The 27,475-nt window shown below is 45.0% G+C and overlaps 2 protein-coding genes across 3 annotated transcripts; both read left to right on the plus strand.

Moving 5' to 3' along the window:
* Window positions 1–216: 216 nt before the first annotated feature.
* fbxl22 (F-box and leucine-rich repeat protein 22) lies at window positions 217–7,143 on the plus strand. Its single transcript, XM_037450382.2, has 2 exons — window positions 217–682; window positions 4,383–7,143. Exons 1-2 carry the CDS (start codon window positions 345–347, stop codon window positions 4,729–4,731), a joined length of 687 nt encoding a protein of 228 aa, XP_037306279.2. The 5' UTR covers window positions 217–344; the 3' UTR covers window positions 4,732–7,143.
* A 2,451-nt stretch (window positions 7,144–9,594) lies between these two features.
* Window positions 9,595–26,130, plus strand: LOC119196494 (circadian-associated transcriptional repressor). Of its 2 annotated transcripts, none has more exons than XM_037452230.2 (6): window positions 9,595–9,708; window positions 20,915–21,368; window positions 21,618–21,693; window positions 22,231–22,309; window positions 23,870–23,996; window positions 24,489–26,130. In XM_037452230.2, the coding sequence occupies exons 2-6, from the start codon at window positions 20,955–20,957 to the stop codon at window positions 24,894–24,896; spliced, it is 1,104 nt and encodes a 367-aa protein (XP_037308127.2). In that variant the 5' UTR covers window positions 9,595–9,708; window positions 20,915–20,954; the 3' UTR covers window positions 24,897–26,130. The 2 variants fall into 2 exon arrangements, with proteins under 2 accessions (XP_037308127.2, XP_037308126.2); XM_037452229.2 differs by lacking the exon at window positions 9,595–9,708 and adding an exon at window positions 18,643–18,804 and having other exon boundaries at window positions 24,489–26,129.
* The last annotated feature ends 1,345 nt before the right edge of the window (window positions 26,131–27,475 follow it).

Here is a 27,475-nt window from a genome sequence, read left to right on the forward strand (position 1 = left end):
AGTGTAAACATCTGGCTCGGTCCAGCGGCCTGCCGTCCGTTGGGAGCGGCGACAGATGGAAAGGGGCCGCATGGCTCAAACGCGTCCCATCTTTTCACCAGACTGCCAGTTGTCTTCCCAAAATAGTCGAGCACTAGTTACGACCTTATATGTGCAGGCCTCCAGGCGTGTGCCTGAGGAGGCATCGTGTATCTGGGCCACGCGATACGGGCTGCAGGCTCATTGTTTGCCGCTCGCCATCAGGGCCGATCGCTTCCACGGGGACGGGGCCTTTCTCTCTCTCTCTCTCTCTCTCTCTCTCTCTCTCTCTCCCTGACTCTCTGTCTGTTTTGGGAAGGCTCACCATGCAGCTGACCCAGCTCAACCGCGAATGTCTCCTGCAGCTTTTCTCCTTCCTGGACAAGGACAGCCGAAGGAGTTTGTCCCTCACCTGTCAGGAGCTGCGCGAGGTCTTCCTGGACCCCCGGCTGTGGACGCTCCTCCGCTTCAGCTCCCCGTGTCAGCTGACGAGGGACAACTTTGTGCTGGGACCCTCGTTGCGTTACTTGACAGTGTCCTGGTACTCCAGCAGGGTTCTGCAGGTGTGCAACATTGAGCACTGGTTGAAGAGCTCGTTTCAGAAGGACATCTGTGGTAAACACGAGAGCCTGGTCAGCGCCTTCCTGAGCCGTGTCTGCCGCATGTGAGTGTTGGTGTGTGGTCATCCCCTCCCCACCCCCCCTCCTGCTCTGTTGAGTGTTGTGTGATGAAATAGACAAACACAGGGTCAACAAAACTACGCTACTTTATGAAGTACTTCAATCAAATCAAAGGAAGTGGCTTTTTGGCTTGTGAGACATTCAACAAAGCAATGTATAGCAACAATGTATCCTAACAATGTATACTAACAATGTATACTAACAAAGTATACTAACAATGTATACCAACAATGTATACCAACAATGTATACTAACAATGTATACTAACAATGTATACTAACAAAGTATACTAACAATGTATACTAACAATGTATACTAACAATGTATACTAACAAAGTATACTAACAATGTATACTAACAAAGTATACTAACAATGTATACCAACAATGTATACTAACAATGTATACTAACAATGTATACTAACAAAGTATACTAACAATGTATACTAACAATGTATACTAACAATGTATACTAACAAAGTATACTAACAATGTATACCAACAATGTATACCAACAATGTATACTAACAATGTATACTAACAAAGTATACTAACAATAAATACTTACAATGTATACAAACTACCAGTATCGGCCCACCACTTCCACAAAAGAGTTAGTTACATGTATTCTAAAGACTTTTGGAGTGCTTAAAAGTGAATAATGATGTATTTCACAAATAAGTAAGCAAAACTTTTACTCTTTTGGTCCCTCTATTGGGGGTGGCCTTAGCCTAAAGTGTATTTACTAGCAGTACTTGTACTTAATTTCAGTTTGATTACTTATATAAACTTATTTCAGTTTGATTCAACTTTATACCTAGACTCCATTACATGTCAGAGGGCAATATTGTATTTTTTACTTCACTACGCGTGTCTGACAGTTTTTGCAACTAAAACTATTTATCTGATCATATCTTTGGTGGCTTTGAACTGATGAAGTGTTACTTTAGGACTTGCCAAAATACTCATACTCCATCTCCACTCCCTAAACTGAAATATGCTTGTTTTTCTGAGTTTATGTAAAGTTGACTTATTTATACGCACATGTCTACGTATTTTTTAAGTAAAAGCTGATGATACTTTCTACGTCAGTTTTCAAGTTTTGCACGCAGGACTTTTACTTCTTGTATTTTTACAGTCTGGTCTCTTGCTACTTCTACTTAAATTGTCTGTATACTATAAACCAGCAATACAACTAATGAGCTGAATTAACAACCCATCTTTAATCCAAATCCATAGTGTAACATTCTTGGATTTTGAGGACAATCAGATCATTTCCGTGTTTTCAAGGGTCATTCAGACAACCACAGGGAACAAGTTTCACTTGGAGGCGCACTGAAACTGTTCAGCTGAAGGCAGCAGGGAGGAAATCATTGGAAACAGATGGAGTATCTGGAGCAGCTTAGAGACAGAATAGTGACACAGTGTGGGACATAAGACCTGTTCTATTAACTGTGGTCAAATATCAAATGTAATGTCTTCAATGATGTGACAGTTGACTCTGATGGTTCCCTGGAACTGAGCTCTGTTGGCTTTTCTTCACTCGTGTGCATGCGGGACTCAGCCCGGGGACGCGTCATGACGTCTCTGGGTCATTTCTTCGAGGCGAGCCAGTAACAACCGCAGCTGTGAGGGGAGTCCGGCCGGGACAAGAGGAGGGAGGGGGGGGGGGGGGGGATGCGTGTGACCCTGTGAGGATTTCCTGTATTGTGAAATTCGAGACGCACGACGCGAGAGCAGTTCAAACCAGAACCACCTACTTTTTCTGGGTGCTGTATCTCAACGCCCTTAAGGCACACTCATTGCATACTGATAAACCCTCCCAAATTGTCTCAGGGAGTAAAGAGCAAGTGCACGTGACAAAGTGGGAGGGGACGCAGAGAAGCTGTGTGTGTGTGGGGGGGGGGGGGGGGGTAAAGAGTGATTTGGCTGCAGATCCTCCCAGTCAGCTGCAGACTGGAGCTTTACGCAGGCAGGTGGAGCCTACAATTGGCTCTTTGTCGCTGTGAGGGGAATGAACATGTGCGTCTGTCTGTGCCTGCCTCTTCCCACACGAGGCTCCACGCAAACTCTGACGCTCATGTCTGTGTGTGTGTGTGTGGTTTTTTTTTTTGGGTGTTATCGCATAACACGTCTTTTGGGCGTGTGGTTTACATTGTGAAGCATTTACATTTATATCCGGTTTTGGGGATTAGGATCTTGAGGTCACAGGTAACCAAAAAGAGTTAAACAACATGAAATGAACATGCTCAACATGCCAGTGTGGCTGGCACAAAAAAAAAATTACACAACTAAGGGTATAGCAAGTTCAGTTACATAATTGATACAGGACAGCAGAGAGCCTCTACATCTTCCGTCGAAAAATCAAGACACACCTTGTTAGACTCTACCTTGACTAAAACACTAGCAAACCGTAGCACTAACAAATGATAGCACCTAAATTGTACTTATAATGGCACTCTTGTAATACATGTTTTGAAGCTGCTTATTTGATGAAAAATGTACTTTCTTGTTACTTGTTCTTCGGAGTTTGTATCTTTATGTGGAAATGCACTTATTGCTTTGGATATAAGCGTCAGCTAAATGACATGTGATGTAATGTAATGTAATGTAATACAAACCCTTCTACTCTAAATAATCGAAAGCATATCAATGTTGAATATTTGTCTGCAGAGCCTGTTGCACTAGTTAGGAAAACCAAACAAGTCATTCAATTTGTAATTGCAAGTTGGGAGTGTGGTGTTCTGCTTAGATGGATAGATAGAAGGAGAGACCGAAAGACAGAGAAATAGGATTATGTAACAACAGTTTTATAAAGGTTACACAAGAGGCTGCTGAATGTCTACATGCGCCACTCCTTTTGTTTCTTGGTTAAAGTCATTCCCGTGCAGTCACATCCGCTGATAAAGCCCAGCATTGGCCCCATGTAGCAGTGAGACGTGGCACGTGGATTAACTGTGTGCTGCTGGGGCAACTCTCGCAGGCAACTGGAATATGGTCAGCTCACATGTGGGGAAGTGGTAAGGTTACGTAAGTCTTTATGTAATCTGCATCAGCCAACGTGAATGACATCCTCGATCCGTTGCGACTAGAGTGTTTGTCTGCCTGTGTTCCCAGACTGCCAGTAGGTTGCACTGTGGGGGGGGGTGGAGACAAGCAGAAAGCATGCATCTCACAGTTCAGCAATCCACCTTCATATTAAAGAGAAATGGCCCTTTTCTCAAGCTATAATTCATCACCCACATCCTGTCATTGTTCCCCAAACTGCATTTATTCGCGAAAAGCTCTTTCCAGGACGGAAACACGTGGCCGGTAGGCCAGCATGCAAAGCAAAGATAGCTTGGTGTAGGTATTAACCTTGTAGATCGTTAAAAATCTGGCCATGTGCAGCCTCTCAGCGGAGTCGTTCAAATCTCATTCACACATGGCTCAGATTAGACCCCCAATCTTTATGATCTCCTCTCTTATCCGATTCTATTTAAAGAGGGAACGCACACGGCAAACAGCACTACTTCCCTCGAGGCTTACCTCAGACTTAGCAAACTACTATTATACAATCCCTCCCCCACCGTGCGACGTGTCCTAAAGCGCGACGAGAAGCGATGACTCAGAGCAGGTGATCCACTTGTCTTGTGCTAACCAGGTCACCTATTAACGACGTGACCGACCGCTGTCTTCGCTGCAGGTGTCCCAACCTGCTGTGGCTAACCTTGTCTGGCTGCGGACACATCACTGACCAGGACGTGGTCTCCGTGCTGCAGAGCTGCAGGAAGCTGCGCTCCCTCCACCTGGAGAACTGCGTGCGCATCACCGACCGCAGCCTGGAGGGTGTGGCGGCTCACGGAGGCCGTCTGGAGGAGGTCACGGTAGACTTCTGCAGGAACGTCACTCAGGCGGGCCTGCGGGCCGTCAGAGAGAAGAGGCCGGACATCCGGCTGAGCGCAGAGCGGAGCGCTGACATGATCCCTGACAGCAGGCCCGAGGAGAAGGTGCCACTCAGGAGGAGCCTGCAGAAACTCCTGCAGTTCTCCTGATGGAACTTTGGACTTTATAAGAGTTTTCAATGATGCCATTGTTGTTTTTTTACCTTTTTATACGACACAAGACCTCCACACAAAGACTGTTGACTAAAATCAGGTTGAATTTCAGATACTTATTGAAAGGGTGCAGTAATATGATTCCATGCTTCTGGGAATAGTTTGTCACTTTTTATTTCTGAGAGTGGATGAGATGATTAACACCACTTTGGTGTGCATACGCTATCTGTTTCCCCCTCAGTCTTTCAGTCTTTATGCTTAAGGTGTACTAGTCGCCTGCAGGTTCCAGTTACATATTGCCTCAAACACAAGAGAAGCATCGTTCATGTCTTTAAAACCACACACACACACCTCCGCCGTATTTACTGATGTATGCACAGTACAAAAAGAATGTGGCAATTTACTGTTTCACACAAATTTGTGTTTTGTTTTTTAAGCAGTTTTTCGTTTGTGTGTTTTGACCTTTTTATATGTGTGAAGGATTTTCTACTTTTTTTCTGAATGTGATTCTAAATCAGTTACAGTACAAAAGTCCATATAATTCATTAATGTGTGGTTTGTATTTTTTTATTATTTGGTGCTGTAATTCCAAAACAAACATGCAGCACTGGCAGCACTGAGCCATTAGCAGGTGTGTATTGATCCATTATTGCAGAATAACATCTCTGGTTTTTGTATGTGTATTTTTTCAATACACACACCACAAGCATCATCATGCATGATGTTTTTCAACATCAAGTCTAGTCTATGCGCTGGCCCTCTCAAAGGCACTAACAGGTTGAGTGGAACTGAGTGGAATCAGCCGCTAGACCAATTTCACAATTCAATTTGGTTTTCAGTCATTTGACACGTGGCGAGAGTCCATTCAAGAGTATTTCCAGTGAAATTCACATTTGTATATTGAGTAGACAAGAGTCAAAACACATTTGAATGAGATGTAATCTTTTTCTCCTCGTGGCGGCTCTGTAGACATCTGGCAACCTTTTAATGCATCACGCGAAAGAAAGAAGACCCTCATGACTCAGAGGCGATAGTGTAGCATGTGCTGTTTTGATATTCAAAGAATGCCCATGATCCGAATTCATAAACATCATTTAGAGAGATACAAAGGCTCACTGCTTAGAGGCCGGACCAGAAGAGAGTTAGGATTTAGAATTGGCCATGTTTGGAGACTACTGAGGAACATCCTGCTGCGTACAGTAACAGGACTCACATCCAAACATCTAAAACACGGCTGTATCAAAACATGACTGCTTGTTCATTCAAGTTTTATTAATGATACAATGACAATCCTGAAAGACCGGTTGCCCAACATGCATGTTCCTAGAAGCACGGTGTTATTTCTGTGCCAGTTATTCAGTATGAGGCAGCTGCAGCCTTTTTGTTACCTCATCCATACTAATGCAAGTAATATGACTCCTCGTGCACCCACTTCAGTTCATATGAATTGTGAATGAAGTGTGCGAGTCCATCCTTCACTCTCAAGTAATCCAGGAAAGTAATGAACAAAAGAGAAGTTTGTGTCTAACAAGACTACGGTAAGTGGAGGCTACTGTGTTAAATCATTCTTTTATACTGTGTGGGGAAATCATTCATTACCTTCTAAGTGTGCACATTTATATTTAAATTACTGTGCAGAATGGAATTGTTTCTTTTTCCCTTCCTTTCAATCACTTCTGGCTCATTAAATTGAATTTTCAGTTTAATTCATTAAGTATTTAATTAATTAAATGTCCCAGAAGATGCAATTTTTGGCCGGATTGTTTTTTTAACCCATTTATGCCACCACTCCATCAGGAACCATAGAGTTTCGTAGATATACCGATGACATCAAAGTACACGTTTCTGGATCCCCAGATAATAGTTCATTTCAGTTACATTTTGAACACTGTTTACACGGCATGTTGTCACACAACTTTCTGAATCTTTTGTCTGAATCAAGACGACATATTGATCATAAGGGACAAAATCCCCAAAAGGGCAACTACCAGTCCTTGAGTCGTGAACTCTTCATATCAAAGACCTAAAACCTGGGATTCTGACCTTAGCTTTGAAGAAGAGTAATAATGTCAACAATGTGTGGCGTTCTCATCTTACAGAAACAGCGCTAAGGTTGGACCTTGTCTCTCTGGCAAACTCTTATATAAAATAGCTGTTGGCCTCGGACAATTGTACTCAGCCTGGCTTGTTGATTTAACTATTTAACCGTCATGTTACACGGTTGGTATTTCATTTCTGCACAAAGCATAGTTTATGGGAGTGCTGGATTAGTATGGATCAAATATGGACACACAGACACACACACACACACACACAAACACACTTCTGTCAACGGTGGGAACTGCAAAAGCGCTCAAACTTGTTTAAGCATCCCAGCCTGAGGTGAACAGATTGAGATGGGAGGTAGGAGCCGGCTACGACTTCAAACAAACCGCACTTTGTAATTACAGCCTTCCTGTATGAGAACACTCAGGTGGATGGTTCATGTTCATGTTGTTTAGAGTACTCAAGTAATATATTATGCCCAAAGGATTCTGGCTGAGGCCAGAGGAAACATTTTATCTTTATGACCTGTTAGACATCAGAGCGAATAAACACAGCCTTGTTTGAGTTTCCTGGGGAGTTTTTGAGTTGCATCACTGTATGAATTAACATGTTAGCTGTTTTTTTAACCATTTGCTTTTCTATCACACAACTCAACCTCTGACAGCCCGAGTATTTTGCATCAACTTTTTGTTTCCATACAAATAGTACACCTCCATCGCTTTGACTAGGAGACCTGTGATCAAAGCCATAATGTGATATCGGATGCTGAGTCAGGTGGATGAAGTAGCTAATCAGGGACCAGGCAACTTTTTATAACTCAAAGCTTTAGCCCGTAAAGCTCTAAGTGAAGGAATGGTCTGGCACCTGAAACCAGACGGTGATGCCATGTTCTCTTCTTGAATGAGAAGTAATACTTTCATTACATCGCCTTAGATTTGCCCACATAAACATGAATGTAGCTCAATCTAATCTGGTAAACAGATGCACAAAGTGACAAACGTAAACAAACTACAAGTGAGAGTTGGATGAGAATTAGGATGTAAACAACGTGTTTTGTTTTAATTGATACTGTGGTGCAGGGCTTGTTGCATCCTGTACGTGCCGTCTCACACCTGCTCCTGCCACTTTGTTCTTGGGGGTCATGGCTGCCGAAGGAGAGACCGTTTTTATAATGTAGCAGAGATCCTTTGAAGCCCTTCTCTTGTCCTAGGGTAGCCTAATTTATTCTCCTTGTTTCCTGCTTCAGTAACTCATAGGCTTTCTGCTTGGAGCCTCAGTTGTAAATTATTGAGAGAGCTGTTGTCTTTCTGAGTTATATGTCCATATAATCCTAATATTTGGTGAAATCCAAGATGCACACAGATTTAGTTTCTATTTAAACACGGATCGTATGAAAAAGAAAATGTAAAACCACTTTTGTGTGGCAACAGAGTACGTTCAAGTATTCCAATGATGGTTTTATTACATAAACCAGTGGGTTTCTCTCCACTTCTCTGCACACAGCTATTGAAAGGGTTTAAGGTGGCAAGAGATGGCACATGCAGCAGAGACGGAGATAATGTAGAAAGGGAATGGTGCAGAGCAGCGTCCTCGCAGGGGGGATGCAGAAGGTCGGCCCAAGGACACATTAAGGCCAGGGAAGAAAACCATGTTTGTATCTGTCACAACATTACAGCCAAAAGAAGAAGAAGAAAAAACACAGGATCTGCACACAGATGGAGGATTGACTCAGTCGCCGACAGTCTCTCACCTCCTACTTTCCTACGCTGCGAAACTGCATCGTCATTGGGAGCTTCACTGAATTCAAACCCCTGAAACCTTTGCTGGTGAACGAGTGAAATGAGATAAAAGAGTCAATACTGATGTGCTTTTTACTCCAGATTATTCTGGCATTCTACAACCTCCAATTATGTCATTATTATTATTTATGTCATTCCTTTTCCCTTCCTATCATCTGAAAGCATCAGGTAACCTCAGACTAAAAAGAAAGGCCTTAAGTAATCTTTTCGTAATCACTAATAACTAATGTCTGCTTTCGTCTGTTCATTGACAGAGCCAGTTTGTCTCTCAACTTATTAAGCTGCGGATAAAAAAAGCCACAGGTTAATGTGAATATGTGTTATAAGAAATGTTATAAAACGTTATAAGACACCATCCAACTTGAAAACAGCTGACTTCATTTGTTATCTTAACATTTTCGATTGAACTCGTGTTATCGATTGAAGATCGTGTTATTGACAGGCACCCGAAGTTCTAGAAATCAGCCTATTTCCTTAACAATATGCATTTATGCACACGTTCCCTTCTCCCTTGATACTTTTGATCTTAGAATTCCAAATTGGATTTCCCTGTGGTCCTCAGCTAACTTGTTGTGGCCCGAGGCACACGCGAAATAGGAGGCGAGAGCACACAGAAGTGGGGCTACTGCTCCCCTGTGAGCCATAGGACGGGTCTATTTGAGGATCGGTTTCTGTTTCCGTCTGTCAGAGCATCCACAAAGGCTGCCAAACGCCGGCCACGGATGTGAGGCAGTAACAGGAGCGAAGACACTGAGGATGCTTCTTGGCCGGGCTTCGGGCTAGGACGGAATCGAACGCAGTGCAGGGATGCGAAGGGACACACTGTGCTGATATCGCAAACCTCGTGCTATTCCGTCGCCAACTCCCCCCCCCCCTCCCCGCCCAACCCCCCACCCCCGTGTGGCCTGGTAATTAGACAGGCAGCACAAAGGCCCCTCTGTGTCCGCTGTCCATCACACCCTCTGCAGAGAGGTTGCACACTTGGATCGAGATTCTAATCCGACTGGTGGCCCTCTGCAGAGGGGACGTAGGAGGACAGCCGGGCCTGCTCTGACGTGAGGATGGATGGAGGACAGAGCAGCAGATGACATGTGCAGATAGGAGTGGGAGGCCTGAAGGAAGCACGACCGTGAGTCACAGCATGGGCACATAAGCGCGCTACTTATAATAACAGGCTTTTAAATGGAGTTCATAATGCGTTCACGCTTTAGTTGTCAGCGCTCAAATTGCGGAGGGAGCGAGAATGGGAAGGATAAGAAACACAGGGAGACGTAATGGGTGTCTAACCTTGGTGTCTACAACCGGATCAGATTAATCAGCCACTCAAGTTTAAAGTCAGTAATATTTCTTTTATAGGTTAAGGTACCACATGTGTGCTCACTCTCCTCTGGCAAGGCTCAATTTACTTTAATATTAGGCCGACTGACAAAAAAAACTATGACCTGAGCCGTATTTCTATGGTGGGTATGAGGTACATCTCATTATTAATGTAAATGAATAACCTAGTTGTCATGGACATTCAGTGGAGTAAAACCTACAATATTTAAGTGTGAAATTTGGAAATACTCGCACATATTGATGCACAAAAAAACACAGACCTTAAGTAAACGTACCTGTTTACTTTCCACCATAACAATCTTTACAGTATATGGACAAAAGTGACGCATCGCCCAGTGAACCATGGATATCTGACCGCATTTAGATGATTCCCTGCATGATGTGTGGCTCGGCTGTGACGTTTTAGCTGTCTCTCTGTGGCTATTCTCTGGCGGGTTGGGCGGTGACCTCACATTTCACTCTGTGTCTCGTTACATTCTACTCAACAGCCAAAGCCAAAGGTCAGGTCAAGCGCTGTAAGAATAGCCAGGAGGCCTCGTCAATACCTTCCCGCAGAAGCTCAACACAATGAAAAGGGTCTTATTTTGCCACAAATCCAGTTGCAGTCCATTGGATTTCAATATATATTTTACTAGTGAAATAATGAAGAAAGAACCTGAAAAATGACTAAATTTAAGTTGTACATATAATGGCAACATTCAAATGCTTTCTCATGCATAAAATTACTCACCGAGTAAATTGAAGACACTAAGTACAGTAAACACACTTCTAAACAAGTGGCAAGAGAGACGACACATGAATTATTAGCGTCCTATTGTGTATTTACTCTTTCACCAATGGGAGCTTTTTAGTCTTCAATGGTACAGAGTAATAGCTCAGTTTGTGAACTTTAAATGCTAAATGTTGACTTGTGGAGAGTCTCCAGATATCTTTGGAAATTGCTCAGGTTATCTTTTTTAACTTTAATTGATTGACGTGTCCGATTATTCTCATCAACCAACGAGAGGGTAACGGGAATCCCAACAAGAGGCATGCAACGGTTAGATGAGAAGATGGATCTCATTCTCATAACTTGGATAACATGGATCAACACAAACAATAATAACATTTAAAAAGGTCTGTTTCCTCTGCCAGAATGTGAAAAAAGATGCATGCCAGCCGCTCTGAAGGTTGCATCATATATTTAATGTATTAAATAATATTTGTTTCATCTTTAGAAAAAACTGTGAAAAGGTGAAAGATGCAAATCTGAGTGTTACTTGCTGCATTATTATTTGGTTGGGGGCATTCGCTTCTTTGATTCCCTCCAGGTTGCCTAGCAACCGCTCCATTCTAAGAAATACTGTCTTGCAGAACTAGGTAGATATTGTTACCGTTGAAAGATACCAGGCTAACTGTTTACATCTGTTTCCAGCCCTTATGTTGAGCTAAGCTAACTGACTGCTGCATATAATCAAGTATATTTATTAATGCCATTCATTCCATAGGCAGCTCACACTTCAGCTCAGGTTTTCATAACACTACAGAAGAACACAAAAGCTCCAATGAAAGGTCACTGTGAGTTAATCACCAGGACCTCAAGGCTTTTCTGTATCAGGTGCAAGGGAGAAGTTGCATAGCATTAGCTATTTCTGGCACAGCTGGTCATTTCTGACTGCATCTTGCAGTCCTCTATGAGGCGGGGAACTCTTGCCCCTAAATTAATTACTGTAAAACTGCACTATGACATAGATCTGTCGATGAGATGATGTAATTTCAGGTCCACTAATTAGTTGGTCTTTCAAAATAATTGGTAAGTCAAACGCATTAATGTGAGAAACTCTCTACATACTATTATCACGTGTACTCAGACAGATGAATGCAAACCCAGTGACCTGCTCAGACCCTTTACACACAAACACACACACACAGCCATCTGTGACACTGGACATGCTGACCTTGTGGAAAAGCAGACCCACAAATTTAGCCTAAATGATTTGGTTGAATCCTGTCCCTCTGAGGATGAACTGTGTTGTTATTTACTAAGGGACAGAAAACATATCACTCAACAATCTCTGTGCATTCAGCAAAGTAAGATTTAGTGTCGGATACGTGGTTGTAATGTTGAGTGTCCTTAAGTTCAGTGGTGGAATTTGTGTATAGATGTAAATTAGCTGATGGACCAGGATTCCGCTCAGCTAAACTCCAACCAACGCTGCATGAATACAGAACTCCTTGGAAAGTTAATGGCCCATGAGGGAGGCTTGGGCTAAAATTAGAAAACTGAGTTTCATCCTGAGTATGAGATTTGTGCCCAAAGTCCACACAATCCCATAACCACCTCCTCCTCCCTCCCCTCTGTCACCACTACTCTTTAGGCTGTTGGCAGATTTATTTGCGCTTGACCTAGTAAATGTCTACGAAGAGATGGAGGAGTAAACATGCTCCTCTCAGGAAAACCTGGAATTTTCCATAATTTACACAGATCAGTGGACAGGCCAGGCTAGGGGACATTGTTTAGCGGTCAATATATTGGAAAATCACCAGGTTTACCTACTTGGTAACAGCCTGATATTATACCTCCCAGACCAGCTGGGGTCACCATCCAATGAGGTCACCCTTTTTAGCATATTAGATGAGTTTGAATGCTTTTATTTCAATTTTTTGATTCAGCGACTGCATGTCCTGTGCAGAAATGACATATGGAGTGAAAATAAGTTTAGGATTACTTGTCAGGAAGTAAGACATTCATGTGTCTTTTTGGTCCTGCCTTCAAAGCGAGGGAACATGTGACTTGGTTGTAAGCCAGGCTAAACGGAGCAAGGATAAAAGATAAAATAGATCCCATTGGAAATCAATTAACAATTACCAGCAAAATCCAATATAAGATTTTCTATCTTCTCAAACATTTAAATAAGTAAGATGAGTAATTATTTTTGATAAATACGAAGTTTTGCTATACAGATGGGTTCATGTTTAATTTTCTTTTAATATATTTTTAATAGGGCCCATGCTTACAAAAGAACTACAATAACATACACCAAATTACCTATGAGTACCTCCTTAATTAAAAAGCTTAAAAGCGTATATCTGGTGTCCTTTGTAAGGTAAGAAGCTAATCACATGAATCCATTAAAAGCTAGTAGATCCCCCATTCAAAACTACATACCGTTCTCTGGAATAGCTTACTAGGACACTTAGTTACACCCTTGCTTTTTTAAATGTTTTCTGTGAAAAGGGATAGCCTGAGACTTAGGCAGTGGTTGTACTTAATGTCCAGAATTCACTACACTAGTGTTGACATGATTCAGTTGTTCAGTTAAATATACAACATTCAAACATTCAGGTCAGTGGAGGAATTACAAACGGGATTGTAAGACACATGATAACGGGTAGTGAGGGGGCAGGAACAGGATCAGTTCTCTATGTAAAATGATAGTAGGTGTGTGTGTGTGTGTGTTTCGGAGGCAGGGGAGAGAGAGAGTCACGTGTGTGCCAGAACAAGCACAGAGCTGCACACGGGCGATCTCTGGATGCAGCAGCAGCAAGTCGGACCCAACGTCCCTCAGGTCCTTCATGCGCCTTCCACATGTACTTTCTGTAGCACTTGGACACACCCTCGTCTTATATAACCTCCCCCCCAGAACTTTTCTCTTATTCAGTAGAGGATTTTGATTGACTGCATCTTTCAAATACCCTTTCGGTTAATGTATGTTACTGACATTTGAAAGCTATGCGCCACCTCATTTGAGCTGGATTGTGTGTCCTATGGCTCGATAGGGAACAGTCAGCACATAAAGGGCCATCTTAGTATCCTTCTTTCAAAGAAGGTAACCGAGAAGACGCAAAACCACCTGCATGGTCCTTGTTGAACTCCTGCACTGCTCTTCAGAATGAGACCGGAGATATGTGAGGTACTTTTTTTCAATTGAAAAGGTTGGGATGACATCCGAGTAAGAGGGCTGCAGTGTGAATGCTGGCTTCACCATGTTACGCAAGTGTATGACTGCAGCAGCATGATGAAAAATGGATAAAACCCATGTTGAAGCTTTTCTGTTCCTATTGGTTAGGAAAGCAGAAACCTCACACCTGGGGTTTGGCCAAAGACACGTGTTCGCCACAAACAACCCCCACTATTAAAGGTCTGTTCCGGATGGAAATATCTGAGGTCTGACTGTAAAGTAACTCTGAATGAGTGACTAATACACGTCTGGTGCTGGTGCCACAGCGGTGAGGCTGGACTATGAAGTATGTCCAGATAAAACTGCACTCTGCCGCTGACCGCTCCCAGCCCTGACGCACATTGCAAGGGACAGATGACATAACTGTCAAAATGTTTGGCTCCACTGGTGTTATCACAATATAACATATAAGAATTTGTTTGTAACTGAAATGATTGGACGCTCCAGTAACCTTTCATGCAGAATGACCCTTGTTAGTTGGAAATATCAATATCCAAAAAAGTACTTTCACAGCTACACATTTCGAAAGTAATGTGAAATTCACAAGGCATACAGGTTTGACATTATTCATGGCCTGGTTGGGTAACATAGATAAATAGAAAAGTACAAAAGAAATATCTTAGAGTACCCTGCGCATTTGTGATTTACAATAGTAGGAATATAATGTCTGTAATTTATTGAAACTTCTCTTCAAACCTCAAAAGACCACATCTGGGATGAAGTTTTGGGTTAAAACTCTTCTATGAAAGCACTATAATTATAACCTCCCCCCAAGTGAGGTTGGTGGGCTGCCTACTGAGAAATTATCAGCCCATATTGCGTCATTTCTAGATAGCATCTCACACTAAAACGCCCACATAATGATCCCATAAAAGTGCTAGCAGAGGGAGCGTGGGTAGTTCTACATTGGCCATAGATTTGGCAGCTAGCCTATTGTCAGCACTCCGCACGGAGAGCTTCAAGGTACTATGTGGTCAACCTATCGCGAAATGTCCGACTCATGTCTGCGCGTAGTGACCAATCAATTTTCATGCTTATGTCGAGCCACGTGATCGCACTATGAATCCAACAATAGCAGAACAGTGAGTGGAGCAGCCACAGAATTTTTTTTTTATCTCACAAATGCCCTTACATAACTCTCTCCTTCACATTGAGATAAGACTGTACTGCTACCAGCTCAAAATGTGACACCATCTGAAATGATGAAAAAAAGGGTCAATCTATCTTAAAAAAAACAAAAACATAAATGCGGTCTGACCCTGAGTTTCATCCGGGTGAAGAAACGATTTAATGTTCAAAAGGTAATGCTCGTGTTGAGCACCCAGCCCTCTGCATCTTTTGTAGCCCTCCTCATCTGTGCGCTGGAGCACTTACGTAACGCAGTTAAAAAACACCCCGGTCACATGTAACACTCGGCCCTGCAGATGGATATCCCACCGTCGCTAGAGCTGCCCTGGCAGCCGTTCAGACGTTAGAGAGAGTATTAATCCCCCCCCCCCACACACACACACACACACACACAAATATGTGACAGTGATTTGCTGGAAGACATTCTCGACTACCCGATTGTGAACTGTGTGTGGAAAATAGTCAGAGAGCTTTCTTTCTGTGAGAAGCGCATGTGACTGAGTGGAGTTGAACCGGGAAGAAGCCACACAGGGGGAGGGGGGGAGGGAGGGGGGGAGGGAGGGTACATGCCTGGGAGCCGGAAGTCCAGCCCTTTAAAGTCACAAAAATGCGCCCAGTATCACTTCTCCTCTGACTACATAACCTCCAACACTGACTCTAAATGCTATTGGTTGGGCCGTGCCACACGACCCCCCCTCGCCTCCCCCCCCCCCGACCTGCCCCTCCCCTCCCTGCTGCATCGTGCCCCCGCTACGTGCAGCCGCGTTCCTCGTATCCAGGGGAAAGAGGGGGGGGGGGGGTAACTACCAGCATTTACTGTAACACGATGACGTATTTGGACTCGGCGACGCTTTTGAAAAACTATTGAGGAAACACAATTGCTTTGATCGTTCCCTGAATTCCATGTTTTCTGTCATTTGGAACATATGGAATGTGCTGATGAAGGTGGCTTCTGAGATCCAGGCTACAAAGTCGACTACATTAATGAAGGCAATGAGGCCAACAGGCTGAATACATTTTTGTCAAACGAGAGGAGAAGCAGCAAGGCCGTACATTTTACCAGGAAATGTTATGCAATCTGCTCAGAGCATTGAGTTGCTGGAAAGACGGGATATTCTGTCCCATCATCAATTGTTTCCTGGTAGCGCTCTTGTCTTTTGAGGTCTGAAGCAAACTGTCATTGCTCATAATGTTTGTGTATACATTTGTGTTCCCCGCCTTGGCTTTGCTTTGGCTTTACTTCACCGAGTTTAAACAGCTCTGAACATTCCATTCCGGTCCTCTTGGCCCCTCGCGGCTCAAACCCAAAACCCCTGGCTGGGTGACCCTCCTGCCATTAGTGGCGAGCGGTACTTGTATGTGAGCAACGCCGTGGAAAGCCAGCTGATTGGGATTCCAATTTGGAGAAGCACTGCGAGGTGTGAAGGCCGCACACCAGAAGGCCCTCGTAGGCGCTGACTCATTGCAGGGGACGGACGGACGGACGGACGGACGGGGGGGGGGGGGGCTCTCGCTTGCGGCACCCAAACACTCTCACCCATGTCCGCTCGCATGCGCACTCGAGGTTCTCTCTCCATATGCAGCGCGCAGGGTTTACCGAGGCCATCGGCAAGAGCTCCGCGGCCCAGCGAACCTTTTCCATGGATAGCTATTGCGTGAGGCAAGTCGCCCCGCCTGAAAACAAGAAACAGATTTTGCAATATTGTACACACGTGTATGAAGCCCTCAATGAGGCCAAAAGGCTGCCGCGGTCCCTGGGTCCACAGGGTGAAGTGTGGCACAGTGCGCACGTGATGCGTTTTCTCCCCAAAGGGTCGGTGAGGGCAGGTGTTCAGCCTATGCCCCATAATGAAGTGAGCGTGGGGCTATGATTTGGATTTTTCTCTTTTATGAATGAGAGTGGGAGACGTCCAGGGCTCTCTGGGATACATCCGCCAGCCTCTCTGACAAACTGATAATTACAGAGCCAGTTTGTGTTGTGTGACTCATCCCCGGATCCTGGGAGGAGATTTAAAAAGACAAAAAGGATTGCTTTGTGGGGGGGGGGGAGGGCAAATTGCTTTGCTATTGTTCTTTATCTGAATGACAAATTGCTGTGAAACTGAATAGAACCTGAATATTGTAAATATTCATTACTGAAACAATCAGAACAAAGACAAAGAAAACCCTTGTAGATGTCTGTTTGCTGGGCTTTGAAGCGAATGCAATACTCTGCAGTGGAGCACAACGTCGGGAGAATGTTTTTTTTGGGGTGCTTACCAGATTGCAGCGGTTTACAAGAGCATTTGAATTCGACGTGAGGTGGCACACCGGGCCAGCAGGCATGTCCACCGGTTTATGGATACTGTGATGTCTGTGACGGTGCATCACTCACAGGAGGATGTGATTTGAGCCACAGCAGCAGAGTAAACTCCCTGTTAGGACGCAGCGTGCACTCGTTACTTTACTATAGACACGTATGCTCTTTCTAGGATTACCTCATCATAAAGTGCTCCTATACTAGAATTATAGTTATTATAAAAAGCACCAAAGACAGTCCAATTACAAGTCACACCCAGTTTTTAAAACCTGCACAGCGTTTTTTTGCCCTGCAAACATCTCGCAGCGCTTTTCCCCACATGTGACCAGTTCACTCTGTAGATATGCGTTGCTTAGATTCTGCTTGTCCTCGGAAGACAAAGACAGGAGGCCGGTTTAGCTTTTAGTGGGAGGGGATGTCTCCCGAACGCACGTGACCATGTTTGCTGTGAGGGGGCTTCGTGACTCACTGGCTCCAGGCTCAGGATCCTCGTCTGGCCTCTGACGGAGCATCCTAATCCCACCCTGTGAGGCAGCAACACAGAGGTCCTGTGAGTCACGCCTTTAGCGTCACTGCGTCCAACAAAGAAAAGAGAGGCAGATTAAGAACTCCCTCTGCATGTTGATAGCATCTTCAATGCAGATAGTATTGACAATGACTAATGAATACTTTGAGTTAAATTCAGCACTTCAGAGAATTTAGAGAGCTCTGTATTTCAATTTCAATTTATTTAACTGTATTTGCTGTATTAAATAACCTACTGTATTTAATCTACCACATAGTTAATTACTATACTTTTCAAATCTTTCAGTTTATATGCTATGAAGCACTGATCAATCAATATTTATACCTTTGTTACCTTTAGTTATTTTTTGTTAGTATTGACTGGATATATCTTTTTCTTTACTTCAGAAACCCAAATACTCCAAATAGTTCTTACACTACTGCTTAAATGTACTCTAAACTAAAAACTACCTTCTAGACCGCACTGGCAGACAGGCCGAGCAAACTCTCACATGAACTCGGTGTACTGACGTGCCACCAGTCAGGCAGCCTCGGCCGGATGACGTAAAGAGGAAGAACCGCCTGCAGAATGACCAGAACTCGGCCCTCGTTGACTTTTCGCCCGGCCGCTGGCTGAAGTGAAACCGATCCGCGTGTCCACGTGTTTCCGTCATTTACATCTCATTTGCATATGCGAACCGGTCCCCGCCTATCGGGCCGCGGCTGCGCCGAGGGAAGGAGCCGATTGGTCGGTGGCGGGGGTCGCTCGAGGAGCGAATTGCAGAGCCGCCCCCCCCCCCCCCCCCGCTGACCCCGCCCCTCCCCCCTCCCTCCTCAGACACGTTGCGCTGGGAGAAGCAACACGGGGCTGAGCGCAGGCTGAACCGCGTCGCCACTCGCACGCCGCACGCCCGCCCGCCGCATCAGCTGCTCTCTGCGCCCCGACAGCGCCGCAGGATTTAGCGCGGAACGGACGGAGGAGTTGGACCAGCCGGGTCTCCATCCTGGGGGGAAGGTGAGTGCCCTTCCTCCGATCCACGTCCTGTAATCACAGGGATAAACATCACTGATTATCCCTGCGCGAGGAGGAGGAGGAGGAGGAGGAGGAGGAGGAGGAGGAGGATACACGGCTTTATTTTGTTAAATCATCCACGGGAATTTGGCGCAGGCAAATGCAAAGAAGCAAACGTGAATTTATGGTGACGGATTATTTAATAGGCTTCAATGTTTCAGATGAAAGTGTGACATTGTTTTATACGATCAAACAGTGCCTGATGCAGAATTGTCTAAAGAGGAAGTCTATTGTGTCTATTACCCAACTCATTTGAAACCGTAAGGCGGACAGATCGGACTTCATCTTTTTTTGGATTCTCTTTGATAGATAGCTGGTAACAATCGTGTTGTCTGATCTCTGGGAAGGAAATTATATTGTCATATGATTCCTTTTCATCGACGTGTTTCACATCAAAGTGTGTATGTGTGAATTGGGCATCTCTGTGCCCCACCTATACAGGTATATTTTAGACATCTTATTTTAAAGCAAATGTTAGTAAACACTGCAGGCCCGTGAGGTGCATTTAAAGGGATTAAAGTGAGGTATGTGAATGTTATTGACTGTAAAAATCAAATAAGTAATCCTGTCAATATTTGAATTGTATGAATATGTTTTAGGTTAAAACCTACTGGGGCTTAACAAGGGGGTGAGGCAGGATCCCGTTATAGGAAAGCACCAACATGTGACTGGGAAGATTTATAGGATGTGTACTGGATGTATATGTGAAATGTAACACAATACACAGAAGTTTGGTGGCAGACTCCTGGCATATGCACAAATTAAATGCAGTTATATATGTCATTTATATTTGATTAGTTATACCTATGTGTATAAACAACTACAAATGAGGTTACATATTTTTACTGTTTTGTGTCACGATTTTAAAAAATTGGTAGTGGACATCTTGAATCTTGATACTGTTTCATTCCAAATAGCCTATTATTTGGAAATGGAATAACCTCTGTTTTTGTTTTATTACGGCTCAGCTTTTACACGCGATTTTTGGTAATCTGAGCGCTGCACAAACGTTTTCTTTTCTTACATCGTTAAGTTGTCAAACAGTGGTTTACATGCAGCAATATTATATGCCGCAATCAGAAATCTGCTCCTCCCTGTGTCTTTTTAAAGCTCTTAAAAAAAAAAAAACTCTGCTCAACCCTCCCCTGTAACAATAAGATCAGAAGGTGGTCGTCCTGTGGCAAAGACCTAGGGAGCAATTCACTCTCCTACTCTCAAATTTCACAGGAGGCACAAGAGACATGCCATTCAAAACCCCCCAAATAATCCCTGTGTTGAAAATGCTGTAAACATCCCATAAGCAACTTCAACATCTGTGAAGAGCATTTTTTGCCAGAGGTGCTTTCATTCACCAGGCTGTCTTCATGTTGCCTCTCATTCTGTGAAGCCCTTTCCCCCCCCCCCCCACAAAGGTCAGTTTTCTGGATGGGAGGGCGGTGGTGGTGGTGGTGGTGGTGGGCCCCGCCCCCGCCCCCTCCGAATAAACAAGCTAACAATGCTTAAGAAGGATTGTGGCGGTAGCAGCTGGCAGGCCGGCTGATACAGACTAAAATGGGAAATATACTCAGGCTGGCGACAGTTGACAGTAAATGATTTGGGTTCGCTCTCGTCACAATGTGGAGATTTATAACAATAATTCTGAGAAACAGAAAAATATGGCGGCGCCCGAGAGCTCGGCTTGACCACCGTGCTTTGAATGGTGGCTGGACTGTGTTTACTGGCTCAGGTGTTGCATCTGCCAAACAAACAGGTCATTGTGGTCTCAACAACTGTGGTCCCCCTGCCCCCCCCCCCCCCCCCCCCCGCCCGCTCTGCTCAGTCTGTGCCTTTATTCATGTCTGCTTGGCTGGAAGTGAATAAAAAAAACAAAACTAGACTAACCTACAGTGTTTGCATAAAACGACTGTGCACATATTCAAGCTTCTGCACGGCTATGGACGTGTTACATTTCCAGCCACAGTTTCTGATTATTATCTCTCTTCTAGCTGCTGACTTTTAAGCTGTTAAAGCTGCATTATGCAATTATAGTAACCATCGCTTCTCCGCCCGTCAGGTCAGTGATGCTCAGTGCTTTTTAGAGCCTGCAGCCAAGGATGTCTGCCACAGATTCCGACAACTCCATCGACTGGCTGGCCAGTGACAATGAGAGCGAGCAGGAGTCCGAGTGCAGAGGAAGGCCGAGCCAGGCCGAGGCTCCTTCCTGCCCCGGCGGGCCGCCGCCCCTGGGCCCGCCCGACGGCGGCAGCCACCGGGGCAGCGAGGCGGAGGAGGGCGACGGTCACCGCGGCGAGGTCAGGGAGGCCTCGGGCCGGGGATTCCCCGCCTCCGGCCGCACGGGGACACGGGCCGGCGCCGCGGGACTGCGCAGTGCACAGCAAGCAGAGAAAACAGGCGGCAAAAACACTCAGCAGGCGCCGAAGAGGCCCCGCGGCTCCGCAGAGGAGGATCGCAAAGAACGGCAGCTCATTTCCAGCGGGTCGGAGAAAAACCACATTTTTAGGAGAAAGGTGAGCAGCTCTGACTCTCTTGTTTTCTGTCTGAGACGGTCGGTGCGCACGGTGTCGGGCGAGCTGCCACGTCAGGCCACGTTTCCAGGGAAGTTGCTTTATCTAGAATTATTAACTCGTGGAATGAGTCATGCTCTTTTGAGGAACCATCGTCATCCTTGTCAAACAGAGGGAGGAGGTTAGGGGTTGTCTACATCATGTTCAGCAACTTCTATGTGTCTACAGATGAATGTGTGTTCTGGTTTTCAGTGCATGGAGCTGCAATGCTACATTCATCCACTCTCATCTATCTTGAATGGCCTTCGTTCAGGGAGATACAGAGAACGTAAGTGGATTATTTAATCAATGTGTCAAATGCGTTTCCCCTAAGTGAGGGGGGGGGGTAACTACAACAACAAAAAAGTAGAATTATTTTCCAATATTTTAAAATAACTACTTTTAAGAATTTTTTGAGGAGGAATTGCACATTTTTTCAGGGTGTGTTTGGGCGCCACCCTGTTATAATGGTAGGGGAAACGCTGGTGTATGTTGAAAACACGCTTTTCTTTTTGCCAGTTTGGAGCATGATCACGCTGCAGATACGAACCAGTTCCTACCAGAGAACATATTCTTCCACTGAGTCTCCAGTGAAGCAGTTGCTGTTTGATTAGCATTTTTTTTAAGGGTCACTTCAAGATAGCTCTGAAAACTGCTTGGTTTGGGATCTTTGTCAAACCTCATGTGACCCGACACTTCCTGGCCACAGAGGCGGGAAGTCTGTTCCCCTACACACACGTTTCACGCCACCCATCTGCTCCACAGACTGGGCCCTGCTGTCGACACAGTTCATGTGGCTCATGGTACAACTTTCTTCTTTTTGCAGGACTCAGCAGTTTCCAGGAGAGTGTAGCCATGGACCGGATCCAGAGGATCATGGGTGTCCTGCGGAACCCGTGCATGGGGTAAGTGTCCCCAGCATGCTGTAACACATGAAACAATATCATCTTATTATTGGGCGTATCTCTTTTGTTTTTCCTAGCTACAAACGCATTGTGGAACAGTGCGATGCCTGTGCCAAGTATGGTTTGGTTTAATGGCAATGGGAATCAAAATCACACTACAATAGGCTCAAGCCAGCATTTCGGTTGTAATAGCTCGAAATGCTCCTTGTTGTTGTCTGTGGGTCAGAGTGGTTTACAGCATGTCTGTAACACATGGCGCACAGCAGGTTGCCCTTTGAGGAGCCACTACCCCCACGCTAGATTTACAGGATAGATTTACTGCAGAGATGGTCGTGTCTCGCTAGAGCTGAGCATCTTGTTAAAAATGTATCAGGCTCCACTCTGGGAGCAGCACTCTTGAGTCTGCTTGATTAGCTCTCCACTGGCCTGACGGTGTAATGGAGTATGATATCGCCGCTACGAAAGGAGAAAGTCTGAGTGATACAATCATTTTAAAATGATTTTCTACAATTGTAATACGTCACAAAATAGCCCATTTTTTTACATCTCTATTTTTCTATTCATAAGTACAAGGTAATGTAATGTAATCAATATCCCGATCTCTGATGATATATTCTGACCTGACCGAAAATTTAGCAATTTCATTATTTTCTTTAAAACATTTTTTTGTATTAGGGCTACAACAAATAATTTGTTCAATTGAACAATTTCTCTGGATTTATGCGATTAGTCGACTCAATGCGACGTCTTCTTTTTTTTGTTGTTCGCCCGACCGTCATTTAATTCACAATGGCAGGAGAGACAATTAAAAGCAGCGCTTCGCGCTACCTGCACGGAACACATTGCATCAAGGTGTGCAGATCTAAGATAAAGTGCTGCCGAGTCGGGCGCAGACTAATTGGAGCCCTCACCCACCAGCTGCTGCCCCCACATGGGAGACAAAGAGTGGGTGTGGCATCTCCATCCAGACAGCCGGGACAGAGGCTGGAAGGTGGACCAACTCCCTCCCTCCCTCCGCCTGCTCCCTGTGTTGCCAGCTGGCACCCCCCCCCCCCTCCGCCCCTGCAGCAACACAATAGTAGATAGGATCAAAGTGACTTTTTTAGCAGTCACTGTCGGGGATAATCCTTCACATGAATTTAACATGCTCTGAATGGAGTGTAGCGGAGGAGGTCCCGATCATATGATCCGGGCTAATCCCCTCCTCCCCCCCCCCCCCGTCCACCATCTGGCTTTGACGGGTGGTAGTCGATGGGGCGCGGCGGCCAAGCTGCGTCACCGCGATCAGTTTTTACGTTCACAGGCGAGCGCGGCTATTATGCATCAGGCCCCGTGTGAGCTCCAAACATCTCCTTAAGACCGTCCCCCTACATGCCGGCACACCTACACACACCTACACGCACCTACACACACCTACACACACACAGAGTACAGGCTTTTCCACATGTTTCTAAGTGTTACAGATTGGCTATTTAGTGTGACGGGTAGATCCAATGTTGGCAAGATGATTGGTAGCTTGAATCAATATTTCTCACTCACTCCTTGATTTTTTCTTTTCAGGGAGAGATATATTAATATCATTCTGAAAATGGAAGAGATGCTAAAGACCTGGTTCCCTAATATACAACTCGGAGAGCAACTCACCGTCACCCAGACAGAACAAGCTCTTCCTACCAAGAAACTGAAGGTGAAGTTGTACAGAAGCAGAAATACTACTATTTGTATTGTGAACGAGTCTTTGCTTTTCTTTATTTTGTGCGAAAGAAAAGGAATTATCAACCGATTCTGCAGTTGTGATCCCCGTAGAGAATTTGAGCTTCTTTTAGCTCATTGTTTGCGGTTTATGGTTCTCAACTTTAGTGTTTTGGTTAATTCTCCTTGCTCTCATCAGCGCTGTTTTTAGCCACAGCAGGTGTGAGTGAGAAAGCTGTGATAAACGCAGTGTGCACTTCCTGCCAATCAGGCGAATTCTACCACAGAGGCCGCCAATGTTGGGAATTTTCCCACCATGTTGACAAAAACCTTTAAGAAGTTGTATTAATTTGCCATTCAGTGCAAAGATGTTATTACTATTAGATTTTGTTTAATGTTATGGACCATTGTAGGTATTCTAGATGAATATAATAATAAACTACTGGATATCAGAAATGAAACCGCTTCCTTCCTTCGTTCCCAACAGCTGTCCCCTGAAGCCACGAGCCCAGTCAGCGCCAGTGATCCTCCAGCAGGCGGCGAAGCCCCGAGAGTCCCTGACCCCACCCCCCCCGGAGCCTACTCCGCCAGCAACCTGAAGTGGCTCCACACGTCACCCGTCTTCTCCCCCTTAGCCCAGCAAGGCGGCCCCGGGCACCTGCTGTCCCCCAGAGACCTAACGCAGGACAACGCCGTGTCCTCCAGCACGGACAGCCACGCTAGGACACACTCGGCGGCCAGATGCCCTGCATCCCCTCCTCCTGCTCCTCCTCCTCCTCCTCCGCCGCCGCCGGGCAAAATAAACGCACCCTGCCTAGAGAGGCTCCTCATGTCAACAGAAAGCATCATCGTGCGTAAGGGGACGGGGGGGTTGACGGACAGCAGCTGGTCCTAGTCCTGCGCCGACGGCCCGGGTGTCGAGCTGCAAGCAGCGCCCGGCCCGGCCCACCCTGCCGCCGGGGGACCAGTCGCTTAGCCCATTCCAGCCTTCGGAGGGGGGAGGAGGGGGTGTCCCAAATACCACTCCAACGTGGATGGAGCGCTGACGAACATGGACTCTCTGTACGGGAATGCGCCCTCTCTGACATGACAAGTGTCTGCTTTAGCTCCCCTCTGTCGAGTAATCTTTCCTCTTCTTTTTTGTTTTTTTTTGTTTTTTTTTGTTGCACTCTTGAATTCGTTGTGGGAGAGCGGGAACGATAGATTTGACACGCAGGAGATCACCAGAGCTGGTTATTTCACAACTGAACTGTTCCCACTGGCTTGTAGATGCAATAATACAATTTGAGTAAATGTGAAACCGCCATTATGCCTGAAGGGGAAAGAGCCGCGGGACTAGTTTGTATCGGAGGGGATTTTACTTTTAGATATCAAAAACTCGTCAATGGTCTACATATTGTGCTGGAAATGTGGGGGAAATGTGATGGTTTTTTTTCTCGCCCCGCCCAACCCCATGACTCCACTCTCGAGTTCATTGATGTGACTGTTACTCATTTGTATACTTTATAAATTAGTCTTTTGGTACAACTGTTCTACCTCAGTGGGCAGCACGTCGGAGTCGGTGAGCAGGAATGGGAGCGCTACACTCAAAGCCTGGACACGTCCTCTGCAGTGAGCCAAGCCGGCGTCTGACGGGGACCACAGTCGTCACGCAGAGGGGGGGGGGGGGGGGGGGGGAGCTGTCGTGGCCTGACTGGTGCCATTGTAAAGAATGTCAACTGCAGATTTCGCTTTTTTGAGTCTCCCAGTAGAAGGCAAAACAGTGCCTGTAATGTCAAGCTGTGCCTGTAAGCCGCTATGATGAAGAGAGGGAACAGTTGAGAAAACCGGCTCCTCTGTGTTGGATGTACAAATCGGGAATTCTCACTCTCCTACCACTCCCTGTATCGAATAAATTATTCAGATCTTGCCAACTACTTTCTGTGGTGGAGTAGAACAATTATTTTATTTTGCCACAGAACTGGACAGTATGTTAGACCAGCAGAGAGGGACGTGATATTTCTCTGTGCAAATCTTACAGAACGGTTGTAGATTTTCCCTGAAAAGTGGCCTTTTTAGTGTGAAATTTTATACTTTCAAAAATAAATGTGATCATCTTTGTTTGATGCAAAATGGCTGCAGATGTTTTATTTTGAATTGTCTTATTGCAGAATAGTTTGCTTAACGTTAATCACATTGAATTCATTGAAGTCGGCTCTGCCACTTTTCAGTTGAGTTCAATAGTCAGCAGAACTTCGCTGTACCACAAATCATTATCTTTTTTAAACGTTTGGCACAGGAGGAAAGGCAGACTGTGTCAGCAAGAATAATCCATAAAATAGCTCATTGTAGGTCTCAACTGAGCTCAATTATGAATCAAAGATCTGATTTATATAATTTAGACCAATTATAGGGTGAGTCAACCGGAGACACTCAAAGGGAGCTCACTTCCTGGAGGAATAATAAGATGTATTGCTACGGACGAGGTATGTAATTTCAGTACTTTGCACAGTAATTTGTGCCACTACAGCGGCAGAAAGTGCGTTTGGGTTTTATTTTTGTCTGCATACGTGCACGCTCTCGTGCCTGTGGACAAAGCAACCAGCAGAGAGTCAAAACTGTGACCTACCTGTACAACGAGTACAATGACAAAATCACTGCTGAAAATGGTAACACTTTGACTGATTGGAGCTGTATTGGGAGCTTTGCTTCTGAGGAACAAAATAACGGTCACCAGATATATTACAGAACACTGCCACCTATTGGTGAAGCCCTGCTAATGCTCTGCAAACGGAATCACCAGTTTCACTGGGCCCATGCCAGCCCCATTTGGTTCTCTTCAGTAAGAAGTTCTTACTTTTACAGAGGGTGAAAACAGAAGTTTCTAGTCTGGAAAACAAGCTGTTTAAAAAACAGCAGCCATATTTGGGGGATTTGTCCTACATTCTCACATTATTCACGTGTCTCTTTTTCCAGATTAAAGGGGTATCACATTGGTCAGTGATCAGATTGTCAATGGTGAATATTTGATCTTCTGAGAAATTGCACAGAAAACCAAAAGCAAGGAATATAAACGTGATGAAAAAGGGGATTAATGCATTTTATTGGGGGGGGGGGTCAAAATAAACCTGCCAGGCTATAAGGGACTAAAAGGATAGGTCAACTCCTCAAACATATACGGCTTTTCGTCAATGTGGCCGTACGAGTTCACCTCTATATCCCAATGAGCTACGTCTACTCACACAGACGCTTCGTAAGCAGATTGATGACGACGAGCCACAGGTGGCACACGGTCTAAATATGGCCCTCCTTCATTAAGTCTCATTTCCAAGAATAGGGGGCAGGCTGTGCTCTTGAAGGTGTATGAATAATGGAAGCAGCCTCCTGGAGCCTATTTCTAGGGAGTGATCGTCATGCTAAAGTACAGCCTAGTGATCCCACAGATAAAGTGAAATTAGTGAAATTATGCCCTCACGTCTGTTTTCCAGAATGACG

This window comes from Pungitius pungitius, chromosome 6 (genome assembly GCF_949316345.1).
Source record: "Pungitius pungitius chromosome 6, fPunPun2.1, whole genome shotgun sequence".
Classification (NCBI taxonomy): Eukaryota; Metazoa; Chordata; class Actinopteri; order Perciformes; family Gasterosteidae; genus Pungitius; species Pungitius pungitius.

Bases quoted from the DNA above. Each gene is read 5' to 3' on its own strand.
- fbxl22 (XM_037450382.2), top strand. From the start codon at position 345: ATGCAGCTGACCCAGCTCAACCGCGAATGTCTCCTGCAGCTTTTCTCC. The intron at 683-4,382 runs GTGAGTGTTGGT...TCTTCGCTGCAG, and splicing joins CTGAGCCGTGTCTGCCGCAT to GTGTCCCAACCTGCTGTGGC.
- LOC119196494 (XM_037452230.2), top strand. From the start codon at position 20,955: ATGTCTGCCACAGATTCCGACAACTCCATCGACTGGCTGGCCAGTGAC. The intron at 21,369-21,617 runs GTGAGCAGCTCT...TCTGGTTTTCAG, and splicing joins ACCACATTTTTAGGAGAAAG to TGCATGGAGCTGCAATGCTA. The intron at 22,310-23,869 runs GTAAGTGTCCCC...TTTTCTTTTCAG, and splicing joins CTGCGGAACCCGTGCATGGG to GGAGAGATATATTAATATCA.